The 14,368-nt window shown below is 46.5% G+C and overlaps 1 protein-coding gene across 4 annotated transcripts in view; it reads left to right on the plus strand.

Moving 5' to 3' along the window:
- HBS1L (HBS1 like translational GTPase) overlaps positions 1-14,368 on the plus strand; it is a 120,077-nt gene that overhangs the window by 274 nt on the left and 105,435 nt on the right. For 3 of the 4 annotated variants that reach the window (XM_019526856.1, XM_019526852.1, XM_019526854.1), the window contains exons 2-3: positions 7,328-7,393; positions 9,730-9,867. In XM_019526856.1, the coding sequence (XP_019382401.1) occupies positions 7,328-7,393; positions 9,730-9,867 (204 nt within the window). The remainder of the gene's footprint in view (positions 1-7,327; positions 7,394-9,729; positions 9,868-14,368) is intronic. The other variant, XM_019526853.1, reaches the window with a different exon arrangement.

Below are 14,368 nucleotides of genomic sequence, written 5' to 3' on the forward strand. Positions count from 1 at the left end.
ACCCCCCCCGTCAGCCTCGTTCTGGTTCGTTCAAGCTTCTCGGCGGCCCCGCCCCTCCCGTGACGTAATTAGGGTGGCGCAGAAGAACCTGGGTAGGGGCGGCCCCGGGTCGGGCACGTGGTGCTGCCTGGGCAAGGCTCCTGTCTCCTCTCAGTGCCATTGCCAGCCTTCCCCTGGCACCAGCTGGGTGTCTCCGGACCTCGTGACAGATGTTGCCTGCGCAGCAGGGTTGAGGGTCATGGCTGAAGCCCTTCTGGCAGTAGTGTGGCTTGCCCAAGGTGGAATTGGCAGGGCCTGCTCCCAAGGGCCTAGTTTTTCAGGCAGCCTTTGGTATCATGCCCAGTCTCAGATTCTGTCTACGTTTTCTGTCTTGCCCAGCAGCACCTCAAGTTAAAAAAAAAAAAAAAAAAAAAAAAAGTCAAGTGCCACAGCTTAGTCTTCTTTTGCCTGCAGAGAAGTAAAAATGGCAGAGACCTCAGAAAGACCCCGGCTGTGAATTTCTTCTTGAAATCTCAGCAGGCAAGGTTCTTTAAGTAGATGTGATATCTTTTATAGACCAACTGAGTAGATGGAAAAAAGTTCTTGGCAAGCTTTTGGGCGCAATTACCCATCTTCAGACATAGGGAGTCTGTGCTGTTCTGAGACTCCAAGGAAATCTCGGCATTTGTCTTGCACATCATTTCTTTGTGTATGATACACCTGCTTTTACAATAGGTTGCTGGGCCTGTTTTGCAGCTGTATGAAATTGTAGAGGACAAATTGAATGTGAGCCAACATTAGGAGGCTGCAGCCTATGGCCCGTGGACTGGATTGGCCTATGAAGATGTTAGATCCAGCCTGGGAAGCTCCAGGCTGTTCTGAGGTAGCACAGGAAATGGGCTGGCACACTGCAGTGCCAAGTTGTCTGTTCCCTCTACAACACCTGCCTCCTTGGCCGAGTTGCCGCTCTCTCACTATCACTCGGTACAAGAAATAGGTCTTACTGCAGAAGGCCAGGGTATCTGTAGAGAGAATAAGGGCAAGTGAGTTAGGGGTGGAGATATGCAATCTGTGGCAGGGCACTAGATCTCAAATTCAGGCCCACAGGGGCAAAAGATTGCCAATTCCTATTCTGCCACAACTTCTGGCTCCTCTGAAGGGGTTCTGCAAACGGTCATTCCCCATTTTATATTTGTGCTGTTGATTATTCCTTACCTAAATCTAGTATTCTGTACTGTCCACTGGGATGTCTGGTCTTTTTTCCACCGTGGTTATATAGGTACTTAAAATTATTCTTTCCAAGGTACATTTGTCAGGATCTGGATTTTAGTTACCACTGTGTTACCCATCATTTAGACTTGCTGGGTATCTCATTTTCTTTTGTGATCTCTCCTAGTCTTGGCTGAGCAAAACATTTTGCTTTCTTGTGCAAAGTTTTTCACATTGCTGCTCAGCCCATTCTTTTAATAGGAAGTATATTTTAAATATACCAGCCCTAGTATGGAAGATTGGAGCACTGCACTATTAATCTTTGACTATATTACATGCAATCATTTGTTCTTTTCATATTAACTTTTTCTAATCCATGACAATATTTCACTCCGACTGCTACTTAGTTGCTTTATGTAAAGAGTCTGCCATATTTTGGATTTTAATCACTTAGCCACTTTTTGACACACTGAGAAAATTCCGACTCATTCTGACAGGCATGATTATCTTTTACAAAAGCAGTGATGCTGTATCAAGTCATAGTATGAAGGTAGATCATTGAGACCTTCACTTCCCAGAACGCTGCTAATCCTTTTTTAACGTTTGGCTACTGTATTTGCAACTTTCTGCTCATTTGGTATATAAGCTGATTTTAAACAATGTGCATAATAACTTTTAATATTTGCTAAATATTAGTAAATACATAAATTTGTTTGATATTTAACTTTATTATATTTGATGCTGTCTCCCATGACTTTCTCATTAACAAACTAAGTCAGGGTGTCAAAGATATGGGCTGTGGGCTGGATCTAACCTGTGGAGCTGTACCATGTCACCTTCCAGTCTCAGACTGGACTTGCACACTGTGTGTAGCATGCTTTGGACTAGCCTTGCATACTGGACAGGAGGCCAATTGAGTTTGAAACCAGTATGCTAAGTAAATATAGACAGGTGAAAGCACTGTAAGGTGGACGTATAACTGGATGAAACATTGTGCCCCATGAGGATTCATTAGTGGATTGGTGTCTAATTGGTAAGATGTATTGAGTAGTGGTCTGTTTTCACTCTGGGATTGTTGAATATCTATCTTCCTTAATTTGGAGGATGGAACTAAGTGTACACTTAGCAGATTTGTGAAGGACATCAAGTTGGGTGGAGTTGCTGACCCTCTGGGGAATAAGACTAGGATTCAGAATGACCTTGACAAAATAGAGAAATCCAGATCCAAAATCAATCAGATGAAAAGGTCAAGTACAAAGTCCAGCACTTTGATTGAAACAATTGCACGCACAAATACAGACTAAGGTATAACTGGCTAGGCTGCAGTACTGCAGAAAAGGACCTGGGTGTTACAGTAGACCATAAGCTGGATGTGAGCCAACTGTGTGCTCTTGTTGCAAAAAAAGAAAAATAATGAAATGATGCATTAACAGAAGTGTTACTGCAAATCATGGGACACGATCTGTCTACTCTAATCATTACTGATGAGGCCTCATCTTGAATATGTTGTCCGGTTTTGGTCCCCACACTTGAAAAAAGATGTGGACAGTCTGGAAATAGTTCATCAGAGTGTGACAAAAATGATTAGAGGCCTGGAAAATGTGACTTGGTGATGGAAAGAACTAGAATGATGTATTCTGAAAAAGAAGGCTAAACAGAGATTTGATAACTTCAAGGACCTGAAGGGTGGTTGTAACAGGGATAGAGAGAGACTGTCCTCTGTGGCCATAGGTGATGGCACTAGGAGCAATGGTGGCAAGTTGTATCGGGTAAAATTTAGGGTAGATATTAGGAAGAACTTTCTCATTGGGGGGGTGGTTAAATATTGGACCCCAGGCTACCTAGAGATGTGGAATATCCAGCCTTGGAAATTTTCAGGAGTAGGTTTTCAGGACAACCATTTGATTTGGATGGTTTTAGTCAGGGATGGGATTGGGTGAAATGAACTTCTGAGGTCCCTTCCAACTCTGCATTTTTATCATAGAATCAATGAGTCGGAAGGGACCTAGACAGATCATCGAGTCTGACCCCCTGCCATGGGCAGGAAGGAGCACTGGGGGTGGGAGGGGTCATAAGATCCCAGCCAGGTGCCTGTCCAGTCTTCTCTTGAAGATTTCCAGGGAAGGTGAGAGCACCACCTCTCTGGGAAGCCTACTCCAGGCTCTGGCCACCCTTACAGTGAAGTAGTTCTTCCTAATATCCAACATAAACCTATCCTCCCTCAGCTTGTGGCCATTGTTCCTGGTGACTCCACGGGGGGCCCTGGTGAACAGACTTTCCCCGAGTCCCTGTTGGTGGCCCCTGATAAGGTTGTAGGCAGCCAGAAGAAACCCCTCCTCAGTCTCCTTTTGCAGAGACTGAAGAGATTCAGGTCCCTCAGCCTCTTCTTATAGAGCTGGGCACGGAGGCCCCCAACCATACGAGTGGCCCTCCTCTGGACCCTCTCCAGGTTCTCCATGTAGGGGTCCAATGTTACCCCAAGACTTCTTCTTGCTACCTATGTACTTGAAGAAGAACTTTTTGTTATCCAGCTAATCTAAGCTCCAGTGCTACTTTAGCCTCCCTTACCAAATCCCTACAAGCTCGGGTCAGGGAGGTGTACTCCTCTTTTGTCCCTGCCCCCTGCTTCCACTGCCAGTACGCTTTTTTCTTTGCCCTCAGGCCAGTCTGGATATCCATGCTCAGCCATGAAGGTTTCTTAGACCCTTTTCTCATCTTCCTGCACAGTGGAATTGCGTCCTGTTGCACCCCAAGGATAGCCTCCTTGAGGAAGGACCACCTTTCCTGGACCCCCACACTAGTTACACCCTGGGCTCCGAGTGCCTCCCTGACTACTGCTCTGAGCACACTGAAGTTGGCTTTCCTAAAGTCAAGCATTTGCGCTGTGCTAGTTACCCTCCCCACCTTCCTCTGAATAGCAAACTGGATCATTTCATGATCACTGTCCCCTAGTCTCCCTTGTACTAGCACATCCCCCAGCAGGTCATCCCCAGAGGCTAACACCAGATCCAGTATGGCATTTCCCCTAGTGGGGTCGACTGCCTCCTGCACGAGGTGTAGGTCCTGTACGCATGTCAGGAACCATTGTGAGTGGCTAGGCTTGGCCGACTGCTCCTCCCAGTTGATGTCAGGGTAATTCTTATCCCCCGTGACCACAACATCCTTTGCACGCACGGCCTTCCCAAGCTGCCTGGAGAATCCCAGATCCAGCTCTTCCTCCTGATGTGGTGGCCTGTAGTAAACCCCTACCACCAGATCTCCCCCCGCCCTCCCTGAAGTTTGACCCACAGGGTCTCAGTTAAGCCTTCCTCTGGTCCCATTTGGAAGGTAGAACTGGTATACTGTTCCCTAACATAGAGCGCACCCCCCCCACCTTTTTTCCCCTTCCTATTTCTAAACAACCTATAGCCCTCTATGTCTAATGCCCAGTCAAATATTTCATCCCACCACGTCTCCACTAAGCCAACTAGGTGGATTTTACTACTTGCAAGCAGGTGAGCAAGCTCCTCCTGCTTGTTCCCCATGCTTCTTGCATTAGTGAAGAGACACCTTAATCCCCCTGTGGGAGCCCTGGGCACTTCCCCTACCTGAGAGACAACTGGTCCCTTGGTATATACCTGAGCTCTTACCTGGGCAGGTCCTACACCTGGTTGAGTTTTTTCTTGCTCCAGTGGGTCCCCATCCCCCGATGAGCTTAGTTTAAAGCCCACCGGAGGAGGTCAACTAGCCTGTAAGAAAACAAACTCTTACCTTTGGGGGAGAGATGGAGGCCATCATGCCCCAGGTTGCCCTCTGATCTGAAGTGTGGGTTGTGCTCCAGGAAGCCAAATCTGGCATGACGACACCAACTCCAGAGGTGCCGGTTCACCTCACGGATGCAGGCGCTCTGCCACTGACGGCGTCCACTAACCGGGAGGAGGGACAAAAAGACCACCTGGGCCCCCGATTCTCTAAACTTGGTCCTCAGAGCCCTGTAGTCATCCATGATCCGGTCGGGACTGCTCCGGGCTGCATCATTGGTTCCCACATGGATGAGGACCATAGGATAGTAGTCGGAAGGCCGGATGAGGTCAGTGATCTTCCCTGTGATGTCCCCAATCTTGGCTCCTGGGAGACAGTACACTTCTCTCACATTGGGGTCTGCGCAGTGGATGGGTCCTTCCGTTCCTCTGAGGAGGGAGTCCCCTATGACAATGACCCGATGTCTCTTCCTCTGGGTGACTGGATGATGATCAGTTGGTATGGATGATGGCTTGCTGGATGAGGGCGTGGCTTCCTCCCTTCCTTCTTCCTCACGCCTAGTCTCCTCCAGCGCTGCCAGGGCTGCATACCTGTTCCCCATTTGTATTGGGGTGACAGTTGATGCAGCTACACACTGCCTGTGACGCCGCCTGGCCCTGGAGGTGACTGTCCTCCATTTGCCTCCTGCAGACTCCTGGGTGGTGACAGCCTGAGGGGACAGGCCCTGCAGAGAGACAGAGTACCCGTCAATCTCGTCCTCCATGGCCCTGATCCCCCACAGCCTGCTCACTTCCGCCTGGAGCTCTCTCACCTGCCCCTCCAGCGCCGCAATCCTGGCACAGGTGGGACAGGTGAGAGGAGCCCCCGCCTCCGTGTCCTCCCCTCCCCCCAGCCCAAGGGACCAAGCCAGGCAGCCCCCACAGGCAGGTAGCCCCACCTGCGTGGAAACCTTACCGGTCCCCGGTCCAGGAGGCAGCTGTGGGGCAGGAGCCCTGGCTGCACGCCGCGTGACAACTCCCATGCTCTCACCCCCACGCGCTTACCTGGAGACGACTGCTGCCACTGTTGGCTCTTCCACTGCCTGTGGCCTCCCGGTGCGAACTCCGGCGCGCCCCTAAATAGTGCGCCTGTTTGCGCTCCCTTTTCGCGTGGCTCCCACCCGGTGCAGCTAAATAGGGTCAGGCAGGGAAAGAGTCCCCTGCTCGATCGCCAACACCTGGCCCCGCTTGCTCCCTTCCCCTGGCTTACCTTGTCGTTGCCCCAGCTGTCCCTTAACTGCCAATCGCTGCTGCTGCTGTCTCAAGGGTTGGGGGATACCAGGGGCACTGTGTGCTCCCTCTGGTGTCCTCAGCCAACTGCTGGTCTGGCAGGCCAATTTAACCCGAGTTCAAATTTCCCAGGCGAGTCAGCAGGGCCCATCAGACAATCAGCTGACCCCGTCAGTCAGCTGTGTCTGCCTGCAGCCCTGCCCCCTGCGGGATCCCCGCTTGTCAGCTGGAACTTATCCCACCAGGGGATCCCTGGTAAGTCGACTCCTGGGCCTCTAAGCTCCTAGCCCTCTCCCTCCCCGGTGCAAACTCTGGCGCGCCCCTAAAGAGCACACCTGTTTGCGCTCCCTGTTCGCGCGGCTCCCACCCGGTGCAGCTAAATAGGGTCAGGCCCGATTGCCAACACCTGGCCCCGCTCGCTCCCTTCCCGTGGCTGACCTTCTTGTTGCCGCAGCTGTCTCTTAGCTGCCAATTGCTGCTGCTGCTGTCTCAAGGGTTGGGGGATACCGGGGGCATGGTGTGCTCCCTCCGGCATCCTCAGCTTCAGTTACTCAGTATGCTTGGCCTCTGACAGCAGCTTCAGAAAGAACTGATCACGTTCATAACTGCCTGTAGCACAGTAGCTGATATGACTAGAAGGATTAGCTAACTGTCCATCCTGCACATGTAAACTTTTCTGAACACCATCCCATCCCACTGTTGTGTGTGGTTTGGACTGTAGTTCCATAGGGATTTATAGATGAAATGCAGAGAGAGAAATCCTATATCAAGAGTGAAGAAAAATCCTATATTAAGAGTGAAGAAAGAATACTCTGCATCATGAAGCTAGGAGAGGACAGTCACAGAAGCCAACAGAGGACATATCTGAAATACTTTTTAGCTCCCAGGATACTAAGGTATAAAAGAGCCATTAAAGAAAGTTCTTGAATTCTTCCTTGTTGCCCAATAGATGGCTGGTTGAATGTCACCAGTATGTAAATCATTATTCTGACCTGCAGCCAGCACCTCTTAGTATTTGTATTTCTGCAATATTGCAATTGAATACTTAGACTAGAGAAAGGGTGTTCAAGTATTTTAAATATATATAGGTTAAATTTGAGTGGACTAATTCTTGCTTTTTTGCTGCTTAGATTTTGAAGATGAAGACCTTTATGGCCAATCAGTAGAAGATGATTATTGTATTTCTCCATCAACAGGTTAGTCCAGAAGTTTATCTATAAAATCCTCACTTGGAGTAAATTGCATAAATATGCACGGCAGGGAATATAAACGAGGCTTTTTTATGGGACAAAAATAAGAATTAACTAAGACAAGGTTGGCTGTGCAGCGTGACAAGGGACTGGGGTAGCAATTGCAATACAATAAAAGATTTATTTCTAGAACAAAGCAACATTAAAAGATACTTGCATAGCTAGTTGTGCAGATTTGCCACTTTGTGCAATTTGCAATAGGCACTTCACTCCCCTCTAACTTTAGTGGGAGTTGGGTATATAGGTGCCTCCACTAAATACTTATCTTTTACCACCTACTCTCTGTCCCACAGCCAATGTTTTTATTTTTGTTTCAGATAGTAAGTAGTCACACAGGCATTCTTACATTATTTATGTTCACCTTCCCTTATTTTTAAATTAAATTAACTCATTTTCATTTTTAAATGAACTGTTGGTGGATTTGTGTCCTTCTAGACAAATTAAAAAAACAAAACACGAACTGTATTTAGTTTTTCAACACGTCACAAATCTGCCCTGGGATGTATGTCCCTACAAAATAGGGACCCTGCTAGGATTTTAATTTAAAAAATATTTAAACCTGCATGCAGAGCTTTTTTTTTTTTAAGTTGTTTTGTTTAAATGTAAATAGCTGCAGCAACTAAGGCTTTGGACAAATATACATTTTATCTGCTTTAAAAATGGGGAGCTGCTGCTGCATCAGCTGTTCGGTTCTTTTATGCCGAGTGCTCCGGTATCTATGAAAGTGAGCTAAGTTGCTCTTTGACCCTGAATGGAGAAGTTTTGCTACTCTTGTATAAATGCAGAATCATGCAGATGGAGCAGGATATTGATATCCTTTGATGGCTATACAATTGTTATATCTGTTCTTTACATTCAGTGATTTTAGAGTGTATGCTAGATCATGCATACAGGCAGTCCTCGCACTTATGGTGGGTTATGTTCCTGGAAAAGGCACTGTAAGTCAAAATGATGTAAGTTGAATCTGATTTTCCCATAGAAACAATGTTATAATAGGGGGTTATGTTCCTGACCAAGGGCCTGATGCCCAACTTTTTATAGAAATGACCATAAGCACCATATTTAAATCAACTATTTAATCAACTATAAATGATATACACTGTACAGTACACAGCTTTCCAAAGTGTACTGTATATAAATCGATTAAACAGGGCAATACAGTAACTAATCACAAAATTTTATTTAATCAGAATGTGAAGGAACACCTTCATCAGGGTCATGGAATTCAGAAGGGCTTCTTTGGGGAGATTTTGGGGAGACTTAGGGCCACTTGATGGCTTTTTGGGAAACTGATCCAGGGATGTTTGTTTTGCTGCCCTCTTTTTCTCATGGTAAATTTCCCTGTAGTGCTGTAAGTAATAACATGGGTGTAAATGGCGGAGTGCCGCAAGTGCAAATCGCCATAACTCCCAGCGCCTAAGTCGAGGACTGCCTGTACTTGGAAAACTATTTTTTTATGTGAAATTGTAAAGTATATGAATTAGTACAAATGCTAGGACTGGACAAATATTACATAGTGGAGAGAATGAATATTTGTTCAAATTCTGAATGGCTGTTTATTTTGCCTATGTCCATATGTTTTATAAACTGAAAATTATGAATAATAACTAAGGTCCAGCTTCCATAAATCACACACACATGATTATGCTCTTGTTAATTAGAGATTGGATTACTCATGTCTTTAAGTTAAGCATATACTTGAAGTATGTTGAACTGTGGCATACATTTATAGAAACTGAAGCCTAAGAACTGAAAAATGGATGAATTCATCAAATTAAACGATTATGAATTAATATTAAAAACAGATAAATGTTACTTTGAGAATACACTGTTGTGGTTTTTAACAAATTATGTAGTGCTCACTTTTTTTTTTTAAGTTTAAACACTGCAAAGGGTTCTATGATGTGATTATAAATATAAAGATTGGGTCACAGGTTAAAAACAAACAAACTGTGAGAAATGTTGATCCATACAAATGTTCAGTTTTTTAGTCTGCGTAAGGTGATTTTGGTTGACTATTGAACTGGATAGAACTGTACATGATATTCAGAGATGCATAGATATTGCTTTCTCCCTGGACATTTCACCTTTAATAATGAGGGACCATCCAAAATTGCTAATTAGACAGTGACTATCCATTTGAACATCTTAAAATAATATGTTTAAAATGAGATTTGTATTTTTTTCTTTTCCAAATCAACTGTTTTTCCTCTGAAGTTAGATTTTTGTGTTTGAAGAATGGGAAAACATTTTAAATGTTCTGTTTTTTACTAATGTTGTAGCAGCTCAGTTTATCTATTCAAGACGTGACAAGCCCTCTGTGCTTGCTGAGCCGTTAGCAGAAGAATATGGGCATGAAGATGCTGAAGAACCTGCCAATTATTTTACATCTAATCATCAGCTAACTGGAGTTGATCAAGGTAACTGTAAGAAAGTAATTTAATTCTCTTAGAAGTTATCCTGTTTACAACATTTTAAGTATGAATTTTTCTGTGATTCAAAGATTTATATTAAAATTATATATATTCAATGAACTGAGAAACTTAAGCTGCACAGTGATTTAGATCAGCATAACCTTATCTGGAAATGCATTTATAAGTACAACACCTAGAATTAAAAATTTAGCATTTCCTAATTTTAAATAAAGACTATTGAAATCTAAATGTAATAACCATCCTTTAAACCAGGAGGTGTCAAACATACAGCCCACAGGCCAGATCCAGCTCACCAGTAGTCTGATGAGCTACCGGAAGTGCACTGCCCCTTGGCTCTGCACTGGTGCATGTCCCTAATACTGCCAACTGGACAGAGGCAGAAAAAAATGCTCCAGTCCACATGCTTCTAAATCTCTCCATAATTCTGGGCCTCAGGTTTGAGCTCACTTTGAATTGTTAGCCTTCCCATTATGTTTACTGATTTCCAGCTTGGAACCATCTCCATCCTTTTTCACAGGTATCCTCATTTTGGGACTGATAATATGTTTCCCTCCAGTGCCATCCAAGATGCACTTTGAAAGCAATTTGTTTTAGTCTCATCACCAGGATCATGCTGCCACTGCCTTTGAAGCTAGCTCCATCTGTATCCCTTCAAAGTTGGAAGTAATTTATGAAGCAAGCGGTCCAAGTGCTCATGCAATTCAGTAGACAATAGTTTGTTGATGCTGAAAGGGTATGATTGAGATGTCATAACCACCAAGAGATATCAAAGAGGATATGATTTTACTCAGTCTTATTTTGGCTAAAGTCCACATCTGATCAGGGTTGAAGACTTTTTTTTAAATGAGGTTCTCAACCTTGTAACAGCTCTTAGGCCAGGTACAGAAGTTTCTTTGTTCTGGTATCTTAAAGCCAATTTTTAATAATTCTGGTCACCTGCATAATGGTTTGGAACCATGTGCATGTGACAGGAAGCTGGTTCAGACAGCCTGTTATAGAGTATGAGAGTCCCACAGATGCATACATAGGGCAGCTACTTTCAGGAACTCTGGTTTTGTCAAGCTTCTGCACCTGTTTGTTTTATGAGTTACTGTTTTTTAGTTGTAGTTTTTCCTGGCTATTGTAATATAATAAAAGTCTTACCACTTCTGTCTGTCTGTCCAATACTCCAGGCCAACTGTGCATGAGCGGCCTGGAACCTTAGGAAAAACAGACAGACAGGTGAGGGTGGGGTCAGGTTGTGCTCCCTACTGCAGGGCGTAGGGACCAGCTGTGCGGTGGCCTGAATTGTGACGGGGGGTGGGGAGCAGCACATGGTCATGCAGGGTTGTGGCGTGGCACACCACTACAGGGTACCATGAAGGAAGTGGGCAGGAGGGTGGCGCTGGCAGTGTCCTCCAACTGCAGCACACGTCCATGGGGTGGCATTCTGTGGACACCCCCCCCCCACCCCGGGGAGTGCCTGCCCAGGTGCATGGCAGGCAGGGGGCGGGAGGTGTGGCAGGCAGCAAGCCCGGGGGTGTGGGCAGCAAGCACCAAATACAGCACATGGGGCAAGATGAGGCAGGGCACGTCCCCCATGCATGCTCCCTGCGTGGCACCATGCGCCACACCCCCACCACGTGCAATGTCCTCCCCTCTGTGCATGGAGTGCCTGCCATCTGCGGCCGCAGAATATGTGGGGCGTGGCTGCAGGTTGCTGTGAGGGTGAGCGGGCCAGGGCAGGGGGCATAGGCAGTGCCCACCAGCTGTCACCCTGCGCACCCAGTGCCACACCCCGGGCCAAGCCCCACACCGTGTGGCCGCAGCCAGTGGGCATCCCCCCACTGTGGCCTGTCCCCACACCATGCCCTGTGGCCATGCAACACACCCTGCATGCCACGTTCCCTCTGCGTGCTCTGCACTGCATCCTGGAGCCAGTCTCCGTGCCACATGGCTGCAACTGCATGGCATCCCCACACAGCCTCATGCGATGCCTCCCAGCGTGCCCTCCACCCCCCCACAGGGCTGCTCCCCACACCATGCGGAAACAACCAGCAGGTGTTCCCCATGCCACCCCCCTTTGCAGCCATGTGCCACACACCTTCATGCACCTTGCACCATTCTCTGGGGCTGTTCCCCACTCCATATCCTGCCCTACGTTTGTGCACCACTTCCCTCAAGCATGCCACAGCCCCCTGTGCACGCCCTGCATCACACCCTAAGGCTGCTCCCCATGCCATGTAGCCATCGAGCACTCCCTATGCTGTGGCTCCTCCCTGTGCCGCACCCTGCAGCTGGGCACCATCCCACCCCTGTGCACCCTTGCGCCAAGTCTCCTTGTGCACGGAGCAGCAGGGTGCAGGACTGGAGCCAGAACAGCGGCAGGGGTGTGGGGGAGGGCATAGGGCCAGATACTGGTCTCTGTCCTGTCCCCGCTGTCATTCATGATGGGCATTTTGCTAGCATGAATAATAATATCCGATGGTCTTGCTAGCTTTAATGTAGCATTCCTTTCTTACAGCCCCTCAGGAATTGCACAAAAACCTCTGGGACGTGGTGTCTATGATGCTCCCCTTAGGAAACACCCTTCTTCAGTGGGAGGAGAGGAAACTCTTTTCCTGCCTTCCCAATGTGCTGCCTGCAAAAGAAACAGTGATTTGATTTGGAACCCAGTAGATTCTCTAAAATCTGTACAGAATTTTGGAAAAGAAACCGAGAAATAGGGACTTTCTTTGGAAGCCTTAATGAACAGAGACAGTCAGGTGGTTCCGTTTGCTGGTTCATGTCCTAGAAAGGATGATTCAGGATCACTTGATACTTGGTACTATGTTGATAGTCCATGGTTCTTTCTTAATTGCCTAATTAGTGTGCACCCAACATTACCAGCCAATTGAAGACACTGTGTTTGCAGGACAGGCAGTGGAGCTATGATCTCCTTGCCCAGGACAAGACACTGGTTACCAAGAAATTGTTCAAAGGTTTTAAAAAGGATTGAATGTTTGTACTCAGGGCAGTTACACTTCCAAGTGGGCATTTGCTGAAGTGGTTTAATGGATAGTGCAGTAAACTTTGAGGTGGGAGGGGAGGATTCAGTTTATCACAGTCCTTCAGTTACATGTCAGTTTTTGAAATGTAGTAACACTTAAATCTGAAATTGGGGTAACTTTTCCTTGATTTTTATTGGGCAGGATTGGTTCTTTGTGTACTGTACTGTATGCTCTATAAGGTACCTCTCTATCTGGTCCTTGTTTATCTCCTTGCAATGAATTACAGAAATTGCCTGAGCTGGGGAAAATCACTTCCAACTGGATAATCATTAAGAAGAGTTGCAAGTATGCAAAAAATCTAGTTTGGGGGAGCAGGTAGAGAGAAGATAGTACATTCAGGGATGAATGAAGCCAACTAAGGCTATCAGGGGAAGCTGCTGAGCTCTATACACCTGTAAAGAAACTAAGAATAACAGCCATATATGTGGGTGTAAATTAGGGAGCAAAATCTTGCTTGGAATATTTTAATAGTACTTCACTTTCTTCATCTGAAGGGTTTTGTGGGGAATAAAGGACCAAAACTAAACTGTATTTCTTGTTTTCCGTATCTACAGTCCATAATACTTACTGTCTCCATCCTGCATTCTCCAAAGTGATTTTAGATACATCTCATGCAGTAAGTGGCTGCTGACACTCAGAAATGTTTTGTAATGTTCTGATGCAGATAGTGTCTTGTGGAATCCAAGTTTGTGTTTACTTGAGACTTGGGTTACTTTTCAACTCTGAACCAAAGACTCTTTGGACTTGCTTAGCTCAGTCAAAAATCACTGTCATGTAGAGACAGGATAAAGCCTTAAAATGAAATTTCAGTATAGGTGCATGGGGGGAGAGTTTGCATTAGAGTCTCTGAACCTGGTGTATGGTTTTGGTTCCAACACTAGAATAGTTCTGCTTATATATCCTTTTGATGGGCTACAGCTCTAGATGTTGGGAAGTAACAGAGGAAATAATTCCTCCTTATCTCTGTCTCAGACCTCCTCCATGTTCTTTTATTTTTAAAATCTTATGCTTCTCTGTATGGCATCTGCCACCACAAATGATCTCAACTGTCTCATAAACTGGTCCACATAGATGAGGAGGCATTCGGCCAAGGCCTTGTGGATCTGGATGGCCTGCTGCGGTGCGGGGATGGGCCCGCACACATCAGCAGCGGGGCTCACCCTCTCCCTTGTACCTGCACTGCATGTGCTCGCAGTGTTGGGCCTGGTCTATAACTGAAATGCTCCTTCTGGCTGTCCAGTTGACCCCCACAGGGCCTTATGAGCCAGGGCAAGAGGAGATAGGCTGGGCCCTCAGTGAGGACTGGGGGTGATGATGTTACCAATGACAAAATCAGGGATCCTTGGAGTATAGTGCCTGCTCTCCATTGTGCCAGGCAACAGAGTTGTACCAGAGGCAGGCATCGTTCTCATTGACACTCTCTCTCTCTCTCTCTCTCTCTCTGTGTGTGTGTGTGT

The sequence above is a fragment of the Gavialis gangeticus genome, unplaced genomic scaffold, assembly GCF_001723915.1.
Source record: "Gavialis gangeticus isolate Ggan-Ray unplaced genomic scaffold, GavGan_comp1, whole genome shotgun sequence".
Classification (NCBI taxonomy): Eukaryota; Metazoa; Chordata; order Crocodylia; family Gavialidae; genus Gavialis; species Gavialis gangeticus.